Source organism: Balearica regulorum, chromosome 9 (genome assembly GCF_011004875.1).
Source record: "Balearica regulorum gibbericeps isolate bBalReg1 chromosome 9, bBalReg1.pri, whole genome shotgun sequence".
Taxonomy (NCBI): domain Eukaryota; kingdom Metazoa; phylum Chordata; class Aves; order Gruiformes; family Gruidae; genus Balearica; species Balearica regulorum.
Genome location: NC_046192.1, coordinates 27230074 through 27251019, shown reverse-complemented (window position 1 = coordinate 27251019; position 20946 = coordinate 27230074). Strand labels below are relative to the sequence as shown.

General features: G+C 39.1%; 1 protein-coding gene across 1 annotated transcript in view; it reads left to right on the top strand.

The window, feature by feature from the left end:
- RSRC1 (arginine and serine rich coiled-coil 1) overlaps nucleotides 1-20946 on the top strand; it is a 164785-nt gene that overhangs the window by 82812 nt on the left and 61027 nt on the right. The window contains exon 6 of the mRNA XM_075761672.1: nucleotides 9786-9837. Coding sequence (XP_075617787.1) covers nucleotides 9786-9837 — 52 coding nt within the window. The remainder of the gene's footprint in view (nucleotides 1-9785; nucleotides 9838-20946) is intronic.

Here is a 20946-nt window from a genome sequence, read left to right as displayed (position 1 = left end):
TATAGAATATTGATTGAGTTCAGATTAATTTCGGTGTAACCAGGCATAATTTTTGATAGAACATTAGATTACTTTTAAACCGAGTGCTCCTGTAGCGATAACTAGATATTTGTGATATTTGAAATGCTTTTCACTTTTGAAATGTTTTTTCTTCTATTTGTCGATTACTGCATTTCAATCCACAGGTTCCAAAGGGAACGTGGTTCCCTTTTTCTGTGAGGTATTTCTTTCAAAAATATGTTTAGAGAAAACTAATCTCTTTGCAGGAGAAAAATAAAGCAGTAATTCAAGTACAAACTCCTACTGGTTTTAATTAATCTGTGTTATCTGTTGTTGTCTGCGCCTTTATTTCTAGTCAGTCCAACTTTAGCTGTAGCTGTCTTCGGAGCAGTTTATAATGTGTTAATTCAAAAAGGTGCTTTCAGAACCTGGATTTATCTGATACTATTTTTATACGTACACACTACTTCTTTTGTAACGTAATGTACCAGAAATATAAAAACAGTGATAAAAAATAAATGGAAATCCATATTTAGAAGGTAAATAATAACCACCTTAGAATTTTTTAAAGCAGTGGAGATCATTGCTGCTTTTCATTTTGGCTTAACGCTTACCCTGTACTGCTCGAGAGGGTTCTCTTCCTCAGTTCAAATTCAGCTCAAAGATTTGTAATCCAAATAATTTTCCAAGGGTACATTATGAACTACATGAATTCGTAGAATAATGCCCAGATGAAGATGTTGATGCAAAAGTCTCTATTCTGTCAACTCTTCTATTTATCAACATGTTGAAATTTTTTTTTGTGTGATTGTTACTGTGTTTTCATGAAAATGTAAACATAACAGGAGATATTCCAGACTGCTAGTAAATAAATGGGTGGATGGTATTTTTTAGCCTTTAGTATGTATCTGGATACAGTATTATCTCTATTTTTCTCTCCTATTAAAGTAGTCATGTGGAATTAAGGGCTGTGTGAATTCAACTTTTTTAGTAGTTTTTCCTTTTTAAAAGACCTGCATTTGCCAATTTTTTTTTTTTTAAATCTTATTTACAACTCTCTGTATTTCTGGTGGGTAGCTAATCCATTTTCTGTATCCGCTTCCAGTATGAAGGCCATTTTCCTTGCTTTTTTTTCAATAATTTTCACTGAAATTAATACGTTACGTTTTACGGTCCTTTAAAGGAGCACTTGCTACAGCAAATATGCAAAATGATTTCAATGCCACATGAAAATCACAGACACACGTTGGAGCTGTACAGGGCTATTTGCCACAGACGTTGCCTTCTGCCTTTGATTTTGTTCCAGTAAGCCATTGTCACTTATTTCCCAAATTTCGATTTGGTAATATTCTAAAGTAAGATGCAAATTTTCCTGAGCACCTTGCGTATAATGGTTCTCTGAAGATGCTGGGGAAACCCGTGTCTCTCTCGGAGGAAAAGCCTGGTTAAGCGGAGTGTATGTAAGAATCTGTGATTAAAGTTAACAAATCCAAATGCTTTAATGACCACTTATGTACTGGATGATAGAAGGGAAAGGATTTTCGGAATCCTCTGCTTTTGAGATACGGCACGCGTCGAAGTCTCTGCATGTTTAGGGACAATGTAATGTGGTTTCCCCTTTGATCTCAATTTTGTAGGAAAATTCAGTTGGACAAAAAGCGTGTAGTCAAAATACTCTTTTGTATTTTAACAGAAAATTCTAACATTCCATTAAGTTGTTTAGCAGCTTTGCAGCTGGGACTTTATAGTTATGCCAACACTTTTGTCTCTTCTCACTGGGCTCCGAATTGTAACGGCTGGGCCCCCTCGTTCCCTTTTGGTACCTTTCCTTCCCGATTTTGATACCTTGGCGGTCTTGGAGGACTGAACAGGGCTGTCTGCACAGCTTGGAAAAGTTTTCCGGACCTTTCCGTGAAGGTACAGCTATTTTCTGCTGGCTCTGGCTGGCAGAGCCTTCCTCCCCAAACTGATACCGCTTGGTTATTTATCTCTTCGGTGGGGTGCATGTGTCGCTAGTTAAGCTGTTCTTTTCACTTCATCATTAGTCATGTTCTTTCTGTGGCCTTTACGTACATTAAAGGGAAAAATGGCTTTTCTGGCTCCGCTTCTTTTTTCTTTTTTTTTTTTTTTTTGGCTAATGATTGTCCTTTCCTAGTTAGTATGTTGCTGATGCTGGCTTTTTATTTTTTATTTTGTGTGGAAGTGCCCAAAGCATCTGTGTGTTTGATGGACAGGTATCGCCATTATGCCGTGCTTTACATGATTTTTCTCTGCTTATAATTCATGTATATCGCACTTTGATAATTGTACAAGTCCGACAATGTCTAAGATCAGAATTTCTGTTATGCTCCATTCTATTTCAGTGCCGTAATGGAGCATTTTAGTAATTTGCATTAAACGGTAGCTAGTATGTGTGGATGGGAGGTCTTAGGAAATGGAGTATGAACTGTTTCTTGAGCTTAAAATGTTTCTGTTCCTGTTCAGGCTATTTATCTAAAGAAAATATCAGGGATTTTGTGCTAAAAGAGTATTTCCTTTTATTAGTATCAATAGTTCTCTACTGTGACTGGAGACTGTAAACAGCCTGACAATTCCTCAGATTTTATTTTTCCATTTGTTTTCTTTTCTTTTTCTGTTTTCTTTCCCCAATTTCATCCTCCTCCATAGGAGTAGTAGTGTCAAACTGCTGTGCCAATATAATATAATTTTTATCTGTTTCATTTTTAGCTGCTGAGCATTTTCACGCAGCTAGTATGTCAGCAGGATAGCAGGAAAACCAAATTCTCCTCTCTCCATTGTAAATACTAGAAAGGTAGTTCTGGGCAGGAAGCAAGCTGGGAAAAATCCCGTTTGTAAAGTGAACAGAATCAGTACCATCTCCGGGTACATTTCCCCAATTTAGACATTTCCATGGTTTCTCAAATGTTCAGTTTTTTGGAACAGGTAGGTCTTCACTATGCCAGGACGCTGGCCCTACCGTAGCCGATATCCGAGTGTGTTACCGATTGATTGTATCAGAGGAGAGACACCGACTTAGACATAAAAATCATTTTAACATCCAATCATTTAAGCTGATTTATGTCTGAAAATGTAGGGGGTTAATTCAAATAATGCCAGATACGCTTATTACGTTTCTGTTATTAATTCATATTATGAATTCTTCTCTGGGATTTTTTTTTTTATGTGGAAAAATGTTCCTCTATCAGTTTTCAATTTGCCACCCTCAAATTCATTCTGTTTGCTCTGGCTCCTGTACAAAAAAGACAATGATTACAAGTTCTCCATCTCCTTTGGGTTTTGGTTTTTTTTTTTAATATTGTATGCTCCCCTGAGGTATTCTCTAATACAAGTTCTTTATTTTCAGTTTCTTTGGTAATTATTGTCTTTTTTTTTTTTTTTAACTCTCCTAATGAGGAATAAATGACTGAAAAGGAATCTGACCATTCCTATGCTAAACAAACACATCACGTAATCTTTTCCATAATCTGATCAAACTCCATTGAAAAGATAGCTGGGGTTCGGGTCCTCTGTTGAGATAGATTTGCTAGAATTGGGACGTATAATATTTCAGGTGAAGGCAGGCCACTGGCTTACAGAATATAGTAAAATGAAATGATGTATCTATCCCCTTTGTTTAGTTGTTGTCATTTGTTCCTTGTCTCTTCTGATTACTGATTTACGCTGAGGTCTCCTCTTAGCTGCGCACATTGGTGCTAAACGGTTTTTTCCTGAATGGGTACTGTTCTTTGAGACCGCGGTGAGGAAGGTGAGAAGTTCTCCCCAGTGTGCCTTATTCTCTATTTATCAGCGTTACATTTTGATCCCGCTCCGCGCTGCTGTCATCACTTGATCTGGTTAAGCCTGTCAGCCTCCTGTACCCCTAAATACTGTAGGTACCTGTAAATTCGGTGGAACACCGTCGTTTGAGGTTTTTCCCGGATCCCCGCTGCAGCTGTAAACGCAGTCTCCGTTTTAATACGGAACAGCGATTACTACTACCTGTGCGGAGTGGTCTTTGGTAATTTTGTGCCTTGATTACTACTTCTCTTTTCTTATGCAGGACTTTAGTTAAGCTTTTGGCACATCAATGGAAACAGCAGCTTGTCTTGCCAAGCTGCCGTACCGGTGTGTTTGAGGAGATTGAACAGACTCACGAGATGTGGTTGGTTTTTCAGTGAAGACACCATTTAGGCAGTATATTAACATGATCGCTTTTCCTTTTGCTCTGAACGGAGCCTCTCCTTTGTATGTTCTCCATCCATTTAACAGCCGGGCTGCTGTCTTTATCCCCACAAAACAACTCTCCTCTTCATCCCGACTGACCACGGCATCTCCGTACGCTTTGTTCCCCCGCGCTCCAGCCTCCGTCTCTAACTGGAGGCCACCGAGCCCCAGACATCCCAGCCCACCGTCGCTGCGGTGCAGTTCCCCGTTGCTCTGCCCAGCCTGGCTGCTGACCCCGTCTTTCCCCCATCCGTGCCCGTGGCCGCCTACACCCGCAATCTGGAGCCTGGAACAATTTTGGATTTGCAGGTATGAAGACTGCATTCCCAGGCGTTTCCTGAATTGCATGAAGAGTTGATTAGCTTCAATTACTTTTTTTTTTCCTTGTGTGATTCCTCTGGTTTTGAGTGAAAAGCAAGCCTGAGAAGAATGTACAAACAGAATCACTTGATAAAGCCTCCAGAAGAGTCCTGGTTGCAGTGACGCTGGGGAATTTCTCTTATATTCTGAGCTTTACCAGCTTCCCTTTTTCTGGAATTCATTGCAAACAACATTTGCTTTAGGTTTCTGACCCCCTTTGGAAATATTCCCAGTAGCTTTGGATAGCTGTCTCTTCAGACGACTAGGAAACTTAGGTTTTCTTCTTTCTTTTTCTTGTTATGCTTTTTCTTAACCTTTTTTTTTTTTTTTTTTTTTTTTTTTAGCTCATCAGGCATTGGGAAAGGTTAGATAAATGTCCCCAGGAAAATGATCAGGGATGAGTTAAAATGGAGGGATGGATTTGTGCTTGGCTTTCAAAATCATGTATAGAGGGCACTTAATTAGTGTTTATTTATTGAGTCCTTTGGGTATTGTTTTGATTTTCTTTTTTAAACTGGAATTTTACTGTCTACATTTGCATAAAGAGAAATTTGACCCCGGGCAAATGGCGACTTGCTGAGGAGATCTGTATTTGACACAACTACGATTCATGTTGTGTTTTCAGTTGCGATGTGCGGATGTGCTACTGCTACTGTCATCGCAAACCATGAGCAGGAACATGCTATGTTGCCGCTGTTAGAGTGGCATTTGGCCATGAGGCCGTGCGTTGTCTTCAGGAAGAAACCTGGGCACAAGCCTTTTCTTCAGGGGCAGGGGGAGAAGTGACATTAAGATGTTTCAACTGGTGTAAACGAACTAGCTTGCAAAGTTAGGAGATCTAGAGCTTCCTACTTTTCTAATGTAATGCCTGGCAGAAATGCTGGTTTTTCCAGTAAGTGGAAAATCTCTTTAAATTACGAACTTGACTATTTCCGTTAAACAAATTCGATATCCTACGTCCTCCATGGGAGCAGACCGTTGCATTATAATTTCAGGCGGCACATGTGTCTGAGCCAGCTAAGGAATGCGGACGGCGTTTGCTGCGGGAACGTGGCGCTGAGGGGCTGTCGCTCATCGCTGGTGGTCGAGATGTGGAGGGCTTACGGACTGCTGGTTTTGGCTGTGTCACATGCAAAGATAGAACGTTTATGTAAAACCACAAAATTTGATCACTATCGCACTAAGGTTTGTTAGGCTTTTATAGAGATTCTAAAAGAGAGAAAAGTCCTGTAGTTAAATTATACTCAACCAGTGTCGTTAGGGATGACTAGGAGGACTTGAACGTGTCCAGTTTTAGCACGGACAATAAACAATATTCCACATGGAACTTCTATAGTCATAAAAATTAGGTAAGAGAGCGTTGCAACTCAAAATACTGCAGCATCATTAACTGCTTGAATCTTGTGATAATGTAATGTTTTCCAGTATTGACAAGAGCCACGCGCGTTACTGAATATTCCCAGTCGTTACTTCAGGTGGAAGTTTGGACTGTCTTTCAAAACTTAATGTTTCTCCATTTTTTTTCCTCTATGTTCTCAAGTGTATTTTCACTTTAATATTGTTTTCTCAGTCAAAATTGTTTATTGTGCATCATAAGTAGCGGGAAGATTTTTTAAAATAAAATCTAGTAGCTGAATTGAAGGGTTTGTTTCAAACCTATTAATTAGTTTGGTAAAATTAAAAGCTGAATCTCCCCTTGCAATTTAATATTTTGAAAGCAAAACATGACCCTGATGACACGTCTGAAGCTGCCCATCAAGCACATACTTGCTTCCCGTAGCTACTAGTGGCAAGCAACTTGTGTGGGGTGGTTTTTTTGTTGTTTTTTTTTTTTACACAATAAGCACTGAATTTAAAGTTATGAGGCACTGTTTTTAGTGCAGTTTTATTAAAATATGCTATTTATGAAATGTAATGCTGTAGACATATTGCAAGAAATGTAAGTTAAGAAGGATGTGCCACATCTTCCTAAAAAAGCTTGCATTGAGAATTGAATACATATAATCATACTTTTGCTTGTGGTATCCATGTGATCAATAATTGTTACTAATATTTCTGTTTGATGGTGTCCTATAGAATACCATACTTTTGTAAAGCATAATTCCAGTGTGTCACCAGATGCTTTTTGACATACATAAAATTTGTCGTTAGGGGTGCTCAACATGCTTCATGTTTTTCTACGACATGCCTGTTAGGGAATTCCTTTCCTGCTCTTACAGTTAGTTGTCACCTTCATCAGTTGGCACTATAAATACTTGGTACTTTTTTTTTTTTTACACTGTTTTGAATTCTTTTCCTTCTGTCTTATGCTTAATACCTTACGGAAATTGCAAGGGTTTATTTTGCAACTTGTGCTAGACATCACTCTGATAATGTTTCCAACGCCAATCATTTCACCATTTTTAAGTTTCCTGAGGGGCTTTCTGAATGTTGTCATTTAATAGTCTTCTAAATCAATACTAACTTCCAGTAGTCGGTCTTTTTCACAGATTGCTAATGGCTTGTTTGGAGGTCTAATTGTGATTTTCAGGTGAATTTATCTTTCTCCATTTTCTCAGAGCGTTGGCCTCATCCACCAGTTGGACAAATTCTTTCTGGAGCCAAGCTAGTAGCTGTTATTTAAGAACCCTTCATCCGTCCGTTGTTCAGGGCATATCGATTGGTAACAGAGAGGGATCTCTACAAGTTCTTCTGAGGGTATGCCAATGTTTGCGAAGCAACTGGGTGTCCGTTGGTGCTCGGGCTGCAGTCAGGGCAGGACACCAGCAAAGCAACTGCCCGTGCGGTTTCCAATGGGACATTGCTGAGTAAAAGAAGAATTTTAGTCTAGCCTGTCTTATACTGACAAGATACATTCATCCCTATGTGAGAGGAGTGGGAAAAGGCATTTTGAGCTGTGTGGAGCGTTTCAGAGGAGGGAGAGCAGTTGTGTCAGTACTGGTGGATCTCCGTGTTTGGTGCTGGGAGGTGTCACTTGTACGGCTGCTCACTGCTTTTCCTTCTCCTTCCTCCGGAGCCTGGCTTAATATCTGCTCTTTCAGGGAATTATTGGTGGTGTGGTGGTGCTAGATGTTGCCACTGTGAGCTTTGAATATGTTAATAACTGTCAGCGAGACATCTCTCTAGTTTGTAGTGCTAGACAGACCGTTCCATGGCCAAAAAGAAGAAATCCTTTCATTTGAGATATCCAAGTATTTTTGTTAAATATATAACTGGATAACTGCTGTAAGAATAGAAGATTATATCTCTCAACACAACCAATCCCATATCATTTGAGACGCACTCGAATCTAACAGCAAAAAGCTTCTTTTAGAAAAGGGTCGCTGGTGCTGCTGTGTGCGTCGGGCAGCCCGTAGGAGGGAGGATGCACCGTGGAGATGGGAGCGCAGGCAGGTTTTTTACACCAAGAACTTTTCCTTCTCTGCTGAATTGGACTGCGATATTTCACCATGCTAAAGTAACCTTGGAGATTTAATTTTTTTTTCTTTTATATCTAAAGTTGTCATAGGAATGGAAAAACCACAAACCCAAGTACAACTTTTCTGAAACTTAGTAAGTTGGGCGAGTTTGTTCTGGAAGAAAAGCAGATCCTTTTCTTCCTCTCCTTTCTTTCCTCTAGTGACGTATTTAATATGCCAAAACATATTGTAATAATTAGTTCATTGCAAGAGGAAGAAATTTGAAGATATTTTTACAATAAATTTCAAGATTTTTCTTGCTGCCACCAAGATTAGTGGTCAACACTAATGGTAGCATTGGCATAGTAGTTATAATAGTAAATTTTCCCTGATAATTTTGGGTTTGTGCAAACAGCTAGCAAAATTCTAACCTAAAAATATTAGACCTCTATACAACTAAAATCTGGATCCTCATTTAAATTTCCTTTTTCAGGAATTAATCTGTGGATTAATGTAACATCCTTCATATTAGATGCTACTGAAAGGAGCACTCTGTAAATTCTTGTAGTAGAAATTGAATTGCTCTTTGCCATCAGTTAGCCTCACTTGATAGGTGCAGATATAAAGTAAACCAAAGCATTAATGAATAAATAAAAAGAAATAAACCCCTAAAAAGCAGAAAACAGTTTTCTCTTGAATTAGTAGAGGAACGTGTGTGCTTCTGCACACAGTATTAGAGATATTCAGACTAGAAACTTTCTCAGGTTATGACAGTGCATTTTTCAGACTACAAGGCCACTTTATGCAGATCATATTTTATAGTAGTATGATATCAATCGTGCTGTAATCTGTGATATCACGCACAATACAATCTGCAGTGTCGTTGGTTGAAAGAGCTTTTGAGAAAAGCTAACTCTCTTGCCCTACAGAACATCATCAGTTGGGACATTCATCGTGAAGACCTTTGTCTAATTACCTTGATTGACATTTGTATGGCTAATGGGGTGAAACTGGAAGGGTGCAAACTTAGACTGGTTATCAGAAAAAAAAGTTCCAGTAGCAGTTTCTGCCTAGAGTTTTCAAAGCTCAACAATGACACCAAAAATTTCCGTCATGTTTTGTTTTCAGTGCAGAGCAGAATCCTCCCAAACTTCTCAGATGCTTACAGAAATAATCAACTTCTGAACTCCGTGACAAATGTGGTTTGTGTATAAATTTAACTGTGAAAACGTTTGAGTGGCTTCAAAATTAGAGGGATGGCAAGCACATTGGACACAGTAAAACATCACTTGGAATAATTAGCATAGTGGGTACACAGCCAACAATATGTTCCTCAACCCAACAGATGTAAAGAAATACCTTAAGGAGAGGAAAAAATCAAAACAGATAGCAGAAGTAGTGTGAAAAACTGGCCATAGTAATCATATTAAAACCAGAGTTTGAGCATACTTGTGTAACCACGTATTTTTGTGTAATGGAGTCACCAAGGAGCTGGGGAAGATTTGCTGTTGGAGAACTGAGGAAGGAGCTGGAGCTTCAGTTGGCCACGGCTGTGGGTGCTCAGGTTGATCAGGGTGCCACAGCACTACCTAATTGGGATTGTATTTTCTGTCAATTCTGAAAATTTCTGGTAGTTTTGAACTCAAATAGGATAGTACTCATTTCAGTCTGGAAGTTTCTTTGGATGGCGTGTAGGACTGAGCCACTTGCCGTTGGTGATGGCAGTGCCGTAGTTGGTGACGTGTGACCTTGCATGGCAAATGTGCAAACAGTTCTGAAGATCTGTAATTCCTCTCTTTTCAGACTCCTGCTGAACAGGCCAAAGCCAGATTACAGCTGGTTCTTGAGGCAGCTGGTAAGTGTTGCTATCATAAGTAAAATTATGTTCTTCAAAAATGTATTTAACTTTTGTAATATCAGAAAATCCAGGCTTGTCAAGACAGTAATTTTATCCTTTTCTATTTGGCAAATGCTAAGTCCCTTTCTCCATAGCTCACTGCAATTTCTGGTTAAGATGAAACTGGTGTCCGTCATCATTGGCGCTTGGTAAATCCCTTTAAGGAGATGTAATTTTCGTTTGCTGTTGAGAACCAGCACTCAGGCTTCATGTGTTTGTCCTCTTGCTGCTTCTGCTACTGAGACTTTATTCTGTGCTCTCAAAAATTTGGGTTTATTCCTTTATTTTCTAGCACTGAACTGAATTAGTGCAGAAATATATATTTATATTTATATTTATTTGAAGTGGTAGCAGAAATACATAGCAAGCTTTCTAACAGGCTCAGATCAAGAGGCTGATCTATATACTCGTTCTCTACAGAGAGAAACATGCCTATTTACTCTAGCACTAGTAAGAAGGAAAGCAAGATGCATATCTTGGTAACTATTTTTAATTTTGGAACCTTTAATTTAAATAAAAATTGGAGTAATTGTGTAGTTTTATGCCAGGTTTAAAACTCTAAAGAAATTGTTGTCCTATTGTACCCAAGTTGAGAACATCGTTCCTTTTATCCTGCCTTTTTTTTGCAAATGTTGTACTCAAGTCCCCACTAAAGCTCAGAGACGTGGATGTTCCCAAACGTCACGTCCTCACGGTGGCACGGCGTGGCAGGACGCCCGCTCTTCGCTGGGTTCGATGCGGAGGTTTTTGTCTTCTCTTCACCCACTCTCCAAACGCTTATTCACAAGAGCTGCGTGTGTTTTGATGCAGTTGTACTATGATTGTGAAAACGTTACTCAAGAGCCTTACACTGGAGCAGGGTTGTGGTAATTATAGTACATTGTATAAATGAATAATCATCCTTTTATATAACAATACTGGATGTTCTTTAGGTACTTGCATTTGTCTTCAGATTATTAAAATGATGATTTAATGCTCTAAAGTGGTAGTCTGTGTTGAGGTTTGTAATCCTAATTTATTTCTATATCTTATTCTAATTTTCCCATGAAGACTTTGTCAGTTTGTCACGCTAAAAGGAAAGCCTTCAGTATTTCATACGCATTGTAATAAATACATATTTGTCTTTAGTTTTCATCTCTCATATATGTATTTTTAATTTATAAACAGCAATTTCCAAGAAATAACTGGTTTGGTTTTTTCCCCCTTATGGAAACCTTCTGTTTTAAGGAATACTCATCTTCTCACACTGCTGATATTTTTTCAAAAATGCGTCTAGCCTTTTGTATTGCATAGTTTCAATTGTTCATTCATTGTTGCCCATAACTTTTAACAAATCTTTGAAGCATATAATTATAAAATGGATGTGACAGCACTGACCTAAAAAAAAGCCCAGTTTGTGTATCCTACTCGCATCTGTCGCACCTCATTTTTCAATTTAACACCTGGGAAATGAATGAGAGATGTCTATGGGTTGTATAGCATCATGACCTGGGTCCCAAAAATGGCCAGAAACATTCAGAAGGTCTATGACATTGTTAAATTTAAATATTCACAAGTGAAGTCTGAAACTTAGATTAAAGCTGCAAGCTGTTCATAAATAACTCAAGGGAGTTAATCTATTTGTTTCTCTGACCATCTAAAATATAGAAAAGTGCTTTCCTGGCTTTATTTAAGTCTTGGTAATCTGAGGCATTTATGAGATCATCCCCCACCTTCTTCCCCCAGTCCTGTATTCAGTCAATTAAATTGAATTTTTATTAAATTGGTGTGAGAGGAGTTTTGCAAATGTTAATAATGTTGTTTCAATATCTCTTTGTGTTTACTCATTGCAAAATCAGGACTTTTTTCACCTTTAAAAAAAATAAAAAGAAATCTATATTAGACAGTTACTGAGCAGCTTTTCAAGGAGTTCACGATCAACTGGCGAATTGTTGTTGCTGTTGTAGCACGGTGCTGTATGATTTAATTGAATATAATGTGAATTTAAACCTGTACTTCAGTAACGATGAACAAAGCTGCTGTTTGTGTGTGTAGTGCTCAACACAGGATGCATCCCAAACTTGTGAATTAACTTGTAGACTGTCTGGCTCCACACGTTAGAGGAATTGCTCCAGTCCCACTAAGTGGGGGTTTACTGGTTGTTAATGACACTGTGCTCCTCTTCGGGAAGGTCCCTTCGTTGTTCATCTCGATCGACCTGCTATTACATTGGCGTTTCCATTCTGTGAATATCCCGTCTCCCACGACAATCTAACATTTTCTTATATTGTCTGTGCTCACATATATTTGCTCACCTCGTTCTGAATACTTCCGTATCTTACTCTATGAAAGAATTAACCTAGAGAAAATATACTTTGCTTACTTAGCAAATTTTTTGATTCTTAATATACTAACGTAACACCAATATAGCAATTAATGTGTAAGGGAACAAGAGATATTAAATGTTAATGTGCATAAACCGAAGCTAGTTTGTCTATAAAATACCAATGTTTGTTGTAAAATCAATATGATTCGAGATTCAAGCTGATGGTGGGGTTTGAAGTTTGCCTGTGGCCTTTTCCAGCAATACGTTTATCTGATACTTGAGTTTATAATCTGCTATTCACCGTGGCCTCATGATACTGCAAATTTAATTTATTTTACTATCTCAATTTCCCGTTTGTTTAGCCCCATCAAATGGTCTAAATTCCGATGTATCCTTTGTCAGTGCTCCTACCGTAGATTAAAGCGTTATACTGAAAATGGGAAGAGAAACGGGGACAGAAGTTTGTTGTGTACGCAGGGAAAAATTGAACGTGCGTGCAATCGGACATTCATTTTGAGAAAATAAATTGCCTGCAAGTAATGATACAACTTTGCAACGTGTTCCTGCTGAACTGGAGAAGTTGATTCTCATCACATTTGTCTGTGCTGGAAATGGTGTTAGAATGTACCTTTAATGACTTACATCGACTAATTAAACCTGGGTAAGGAATGGTGGCAGGTTAAGTGCACTCTGCCGGGAATCCTGCCCCATCTACGCTGCTGGCACGCGAGTGCGGAGTCACGCCGCCTGGGCTTCACCAGGAGTAATTCCTTGTCGTCGATAACTGCTTCATTTGAAACTTCTCTCAGGACCCGGAACTTAGACAGAATTGAGGGAAAACCGTTTGATTTCAGGGCTTAAGTTCAGGTGCTTTCTTCACACTGGGCACAGGAACAAATGTATTTGTGTGCGCTATACGTGCATATTTTTTAAGAGAAGGCATTTGGGCTGGTGCTTTATCAGAGGGCAGAATATCTGAGGATAACTTGTTCAAATGTAAAAGCAGAAATTCCCAGCCTTTCTCCAAGCATAGGAAATGTCAGCCCGAAAGCTGGTGGCACCCTGTTCATGGGCGCTAGGCAGTAAAGTTTAAGTGGGTTTAAGCTGAAGGAGGGTCGATTTAGATTAGATGTAAGGAAGAAATTCTTTACTGTTAGAGTGCCGAGGCCCTGGCACAGGGTGCCCAGAGAGGTTGTGGAGGCCCCATCCCTGGCAGTGTTCAAGGCCAGGTTGGATGGGGCTTTGGGCAACCTGGGCTAGTGGAGGGTGTCCCTGCCCATGGCAGGGGGTTGGAACTAGATGATCTTTAAGGTCCCTTCCAACCCAAACCATCCTGTGATTCTATGAAAACAGCTAACCCTGCTTTCATGCCAAGTACCACAAAGGATGGCGTTAGCTACAGACAAGAGGCACTTCATTGGGGGGTGATTTCCAAAAGCGTTTAGGTACAAAAAGGTTTAGATAGTCTTTGCTTTGCTTTAGTACTCTTCTGGTGTTACAGTGAAATATTTACATGTTAGAGTTGTCTTCTCAAGCTAGAAGATGTTTATGTGTATCTTTTTTTTTTGTTTTTTTTGCTTCACGTGACCCTATTCACATGGAAATTATGTGGCTTTATCCCTGTGGCTTTTTAAGCAAGAGAAAGTGGAATATTGAAATACACTAATAACGTTATGGATTTACAGAATATAGTTTGAAAGTGCTTTCAGTATGCCAACTTTTCCGAGTCCTGTTCTAGTCCAATGGCCATAGTTTAAAAAAGCTAATTACACGTTATTGTGTGCCCTTTGCTCCTCACCGCTTTCTTCATCACCAGAGCTGGCTGATTTTAGGGAAGGTAGGTCCAGTGGCCAACCGATCAGCCTCAGCAGGAACTGTAGGTATTTAGTATCTTGGGAAAATCTACCTTAGATATTAATGTAGGAAATAAAAATTGATTTCTCTGAAAGACAAAAGATAGCAAATAGTAAACCAGACTCTTTTTAATTGGATTTTTTTCTTTTTTTCGGGTGTGTTTTGGGGATGGGAATTGTGACTTCTGGTTCCTCGTCGTGGGAGAGCTGTTAAAATAAAAAAATATTCACCTGTATTTGTGAGGGGAAGAGGCCATTTTTGTGTTCATGTAATATAGTGCTGTCAAGAAGTTTTGTCTCCAAGTCCTTCGTTCCTGCTGACTTTGTGCTTTGTTAAATTTTTTTTTCTTTGTTGGTGTAGATTAATGTGAGTATCTTTGCTCTCATTAAGCAGGGCAATAGTTGAAGATACTGAAGCACTCCATTTAAATTTTTAAGGCAACTGATTTTTGATTTATAAAAACTGTCATTCCGTAGAGGTTGTTGATCTCAGCTATAAATTTATATTTGCGTGACTTTATTTACTTACCCTTCTTAATATTGAGATACAAGAAAGCCTTTTTAGCATCCTCTAACAATATCAGAGCAACTTGCCGTGTTTGAGCAGATGTTAAGCAGGCAATAGTTGAATGTTAATTTTGAGAGGGTGGTATGTTTAAGCCTATCTGAAGTATGTTGCATGTGGGCCTTCCAGACTTAGCTACAATGCTTTGTCTCTTGGGAGAATTTTAAAGCTAAACCTCTTTCTTTTTGTCACTCTATATGGACTCTCTCAAGTCAGTATAAAGCAGATCATCCCTAGGCTAAAGCTCTTCAGCTTTTGTTATTGGGCTCTGTAGACCTGTAATTAGGCCTCCTGGCAGGCCTTGCAGGCCAGTTAATGGTCATATGGAGTTTCTATGAGGCAGACTGGCTTTGTATAAATCCTTCGTAGGGATGCGTTTATGGGTCACTTCCTACCAGGACCGGGCTTTGTGCCGCTGCCCCACGGGCTGACAGGGAGCAGGTTCCCTTGACCATCGACAGCTCAGTTTGCAGCGCACAATCTACCCGGCTAATCCCTAGTGTAAACAGAGGATTTAGCTGAGCTTCTGTCACTTACAGTTGCCAAACCACTTGGGTGTCTGTGATTTCTTTCCCAGACTTCATTACCGAGAGACAGAGAAGCACAGAAGATTTGAGCTGGGGTTTTGTGTTAAACATTTGCTTGCTCGTACCGCTAATTTTAAGGAAAAAGTTTGCCCTGCGTCGAATCCTGCCTTGCTAAAACCCGTAAGCTCGACAGAAAACCTCAAAACTTTAAAGCTGGTTAATTTGTGCCGTAAATTGTTGCATGGCACCCGTGTTTTCTCATAAAGATTAAAATATGGATGAATATTCCGAAATGTAAATGTATCGATAAGAAATAGCACGTGGACATTTCAAACTATCAATCTGGCTGCCTTTCCCAAAGTAGCCTGAAAATTTTTCTACGGTGGTAAGCAGAAGTGTCTTACTCTCCATATAAAGACGATGACAAAAGGTAATTGATCTGGATTTTCAAAGGTCTAGAGTTGAAATAAGTGACTGATCTATTTTTGGAATCTGCATTTCAATCTATCGCTGAAAGAGCATTCAAGAATAGAGCATTTTTGTGCAAAGAATTCTTGACAGTTTATTTAAAGGAAACTTCAGAACTGAGACGCTAATGCGACATTAGCAATATGCGGAAAAAATTGATGAATACAAATCATAAGCATTTAACGTTTATCAGATCTGTTTGGCAGCAATTCTGGATATTGGATATTTAACTCATTATCTTTGAATTATACTATCAGATTGCTCCCTTTAATTTTGCACCATGAGTCTTTATTACTTTTTGCGTACTTCTTAAAAAGAAAATTGCTGAGTGTAACAAGTATTTTGGCCTTAGCTGTTGTAAAATGCAAGCGTTTTATAATACTGCATTTTTTAAAAAAATCTACCCATTATAAGACGTGTTACTGGGGAAAAAAATCCTAATTTGCACTCAGTACCTGATAAATAAATAGTCAAATATTCTCTACTTTCTGGTATCAAAATGGCTCATAACAGATGTGGCTGAAAGGACCACATACGTAGACTGTATGATTTTAGTCTGGTGGAACTAATAGGATCACTTGCTACTTCATAGATTCTTGCTTTTCTTTTACTTTAATAAAAACTGGTTAGTTAAATAGGATGCCCTCTATTTTGCTTTTTTCTAGCTATGCAAAGTAGTAAGACAGGCAGGTGGCAACAAGTATGAAAATTTCTTTTTATTGGTGCTTATTTTCAAATGCCAAATTTATAAGATGTTTATGGATTTCTCATTTTGATTGTGGTTTTCCTACTTTTGATTTTGCTATTTGTGTTCTTTCTGCTGAAAACTTGATGGCCTAAGTTTGAATTTCTAATTATGCAAACCATTTTAGAAGGATGGATAATGTGTTGGTATAGATGCACAAAGGATGAAATAATATACAAAATCTTTTACCTGTTTCATGGGAATTTAAAAATGGCTTTTAAAGTAACGCTTCCCCCAAAATTGTAAGAATTTGAACTTCTAACAAGCTTAAAAGTTGCTCAATATTGAAAAAGAGATTACTATGGGGGCATACTCCATTTGATTTAATATAAAATTCTTATTTCTATCAATTTCAAACAGTTGTTTTGAGTAGCGTCTATTGACACTTTGGATAGTTGAATTTTACTTCTATTTATATAAAAAATCTCAATTTCTGGGAGCAAACATGTCTTATTGAATTACCTTTGCTCTATACGACAAACATGGATGTAGACGCTAAAAATGTTTTTAAAGGTGTTTTGTGCAGCATTTCTTGAACCCTAAGCTAAGGAGAATTTGAAGGGATAAAAATCACTGCACCTTTTAAATAGCTTGTCCCCATCCCATCGCTTTTGCTGCTTCCAGCAAGCATTTGCAGTTGAGAGCTGCCTCCTCCCTTACTCCGAGAGGGATTTCAGGTGCGGGATCAGGACCTTGGGTTTTGTTTTACTGCAGGCTACAAAATAGCATGTAGAGGTTATTGAAGATGAAATTCGTATTGTGCTCTTATACTGAGGACAAGCTATTAAAACATTAAAAGCAAACAAGCGAAAAAACAAGTGGATTAAAAGACATTTTGGGTTGGAATTCATGAGGCTTGCTTTGCAAGGTTGTCCTGAGGAAGCCAGAAATTTTTTGATGTGTCCAGAAATAAATGAGGAGAAACTGTCATTCCCGTTGCTGCTGTGGTTTCAAGTACAAGCATTAATTGCTTGTAGCCCCAAGAAATTGCCATTTATGGTTTTTCTTCCTTAATGCCTTTGTTGTTTTAATACTCTTTCCATGTTATCTCCTCCTGTCATGGCTGAGGTTTGCTCAGGAGTAGCAGGTTTTGCTGGTTTGCCTCCCTGTGTTCTTCATGTGAGCAAGTGACACAGAAAACTTGGGAATGAGTCCGAGAACGTGAGAGCGAAATGAAGAGGAAGGTGGGTGGGGGAAAGAGAGAACAATTGTCCTGAAAACGTACATGTGAGACATTGCTAGCATAGTATACCCTCCGTAGCAGTTGTCTTCAAATCTGAAGACAATTATCTCCTTATTTGCAAATGTTAGACAACATTAAGAGTTGGCTGGTACGGGGATGGCCAATCACAGGCACAGGCATTGTGTTTGGCACTGATGGAGTTTTGGGCTGGCAGTAGTGACTAACAGTTTGGTTAAATTTGTTTTGTACTAAACAGAGAGGGTTTTTGTCATTGGTTAGTATAGGAAATACATAAATGTATGAAACAGTTGTCTCGCATTTGTGAATTGCGAAAAAGGAAGGCAAGGAGAGAGATTCCCCCCGTCTGCAGCCTTTCGAATTGATGCGCAAACAGACGTGGTGGTCCTTTCGTGCATGCCAACCAGGATGCAGAGATAACGATCAAGTTTCTTGGACTGCTACTTCTCTGGCTATTCTTGAATGACAGAGTAACAACAGGGTGTTGCTTTTCTCTGGCTGTGTCTGACCTGGGTGATATTTTCTCCCACTGCCCTGTGAGAGAGCCTGAACATGCTGTTTATTGGTACCCAAAGTACCAAACCTGAATTGTGTTCGTCAGCCTAACGTCTTGGTTTGTCTGTCTTCCCAAATGCTTAGACCCAACTAGTGGAGGCTTTGGTAGGTGGTCTGAATGTGCCCCCCACTTCTCTCGGTTCATTATCGGAGATAAACGGGAGAAACCACATCTGTGGAATTCATTACCTGTTTTGCTTCCTTTGTGTCACTCTGTTAACCCCAAAAGTGAACCTGAAGTCCTTCAGAATTACTTCTCTGCAAGAAGTTCAAGCAGAAACTTCAGGAAGAACTTAACACATGAAGCTCATAGGGCATTTTATTCTTCTACAGTGAATATGCATTTTCAACAATTTGCTGTACAGTGAATTCTTTTTTTTTTTTTTTTTTTTTACCTGGAAAATAGGTGATACCATGGAATTTCTTTGACGTTGTTCAACAAAAGAAGTGTTATCTTGTTGTTACTGCCACAAATTATTGCTTGGAAGTGTTTGTTAACAACATCTTAAATCCAACCTGTTGCAGGCAGACAAGAACCTTGATTTCTGTTGCATCCAGATTTTGAAGAGAGGGCATCAGGTGCTTAAGGCAATCCAAAAGTCTTCTGAGTATCTATTTATACTCTCCCTTAGAGTACTAAAAAAATAATACTTTCTGCATGCAAAGCAACAAGTGTATAAAGAGTCATTACTCCAACTAAGTATTTTTTTAACGTATTAATGGTCTTGTCCTTACAGAGCATGTGATTTTGAAGTGCAGCTGGTTTGTGTCACTGGTGAGCAAAGTAAACACTTGATTAATCAATAATTACTTCAATAATTAATTCAACTTCATTTTCAGGATTGCTGAAAAAATATGGAATTTTAATTAAACAAATTTGGGTAGAGAATAAAGTGTGTTTGAAACAACGTAATTCACTTTTGCAATTTATAATACCACTGTATATTGGTATCTAAAAGCCATTCACTTCATGAACCTCTTTTAGGTTCTTACAAGAGATTTAAGAAAAAAATAATGCTTTGAACCGTTTTTGTAGAATGTGGGTTTTTTCCTAGTTTAAGAAGCCAATGAGTAGTTGCTAATGTAGGGATGCCATAATGTAAAACAGAGCCTATCAGTAGATTTTACAGTAACTTTATTAGTTAATGAGCATTTATTGCCTTTAGAAATATTCTAAAGCTTTTAGAATTTCTATTTTTTTGTTAGATTTTTCTGAGACCTGTTTTTTGTGCTACCGAGAAACAAAAGTGTCTCAGGCTTACATTATAACTAATGGGTTTTCAGTAATATTGTAGCATATGGTATACAGGATTTTGATGCAAATATGTGTACTAATTATGTGCAGATGAATCTTTCAGTCCTGCTATTGATCTTAAGTCAAAGACAATTTTTCAGTTAGCTTAAGTTTTGTATCAATTCATATTTAGCAACTTTGCCCAGTAATTTAATTATGCGCTGTTTTGGCTGCAGAAACCATATGTGGTTGTGTGGCTGGTTTCCGTTTCAGCTTGCCTTTTGGGAAATGTTATGTCTTAATATTGATAGCAAAATACTTATTTCTCTTACTTTACCCGATGTGTCGTGCCATCTTCTCCGTGCAGGTGCCCGCTTTGGTCTGCGGTGGTTAAAGCATTCGCTAGAACGTGTGTCCCTAAGATATGGTATGAGAGTATACCCTGTAAATCTTTGGATGTGTACCACCTTTCAGTTTAGATTTTCTACAAGTGAAACTGGAGAGCGTTTGGCTGGATTTTATAGCATGAATGCCCAGAAAAGGGCTTTAAAGTGCTCGGTCTGCTCAGCAGCTCTGACTGGTGGGCACGAATTGTGTGTTTAAATGTTTTGGGCTTCTCCGTCTAATTTCCAGATGTGAAGTCTGCCAGAATGTCTCACTCAGCTTGCTGAAGGGAGAAATAAGTGGGGAAGAAATACCAGGTCCTTGCTCCTTTGCAATGTCACGATGGTGCATCCTGCAAGTTTTTGAGCATGGAGTTAATTACAGGAGGCCTTGCTCATACTCCAGCTGGTAGGCATTTCCAAGGCACCTATGACTTAATAGAGAAATACTCCCTATCAGTGGATTTGAGATCACAGTGCCCTTTTGAGGTAGAGCAACAGTTTCAGGGAGTTTCAACGGCTTACCAACAGTCACGGGTAGTCTGTAAGGGAGCAGGAATGAAGCCCATGTCCCAGAACTTGGTCTCGCGTGTGACCATGTCATCCTCATTTCCTCCTTAGCTCCAAACTGAGATTAGAAGTTGTAATTAGTGCCCTATCTGCCTTTGTTTTTCAACTGAGAGAGAACTTCAGGGTTGTCCAGAAATACACATTGTTATGTGCTGAAGCAAAGGTACCTGAACTGCAGATTCAGAATTAACTTTCATTATCATATTTAAGTATATACTCACAGAAAAAAGGCGGACTTTCAAGCAAAGATGAATATTGCTGTTTGTCAGTGCTACTGCACAAAATACTGTAAGAGCCAGAAACTGCTGGAGTTATTACTGATGCTGGACAGCGCAGCACATTCTGTCACGGAGCAGAGGAACATGGAGGCATCTCTACCGAGAGATGGTCTTTCGGTTGTTGGAATTTGTGTCTCACCAGAAGAAGGTCATTGGAGGAAATCTTCCCCTCGTACCGCTCCTAGGTGGCTGTAAGGTACAGTTAGGAGTGGCACTGGGAAGTTTGCGTGCTCGCGAGGTCTGCACGCTGCGGTCCAAGCTGGGGGTCGGTCATGCGACAGCTTGGGACCAGGAGGTAGCTGGAGCAGCAAGCTGGAGCTGGCTCGCCCCGGTGGGGTTCGGCAGGAGAAGCGAGGTGGGATCTGGTCACTATGTACGCGGCT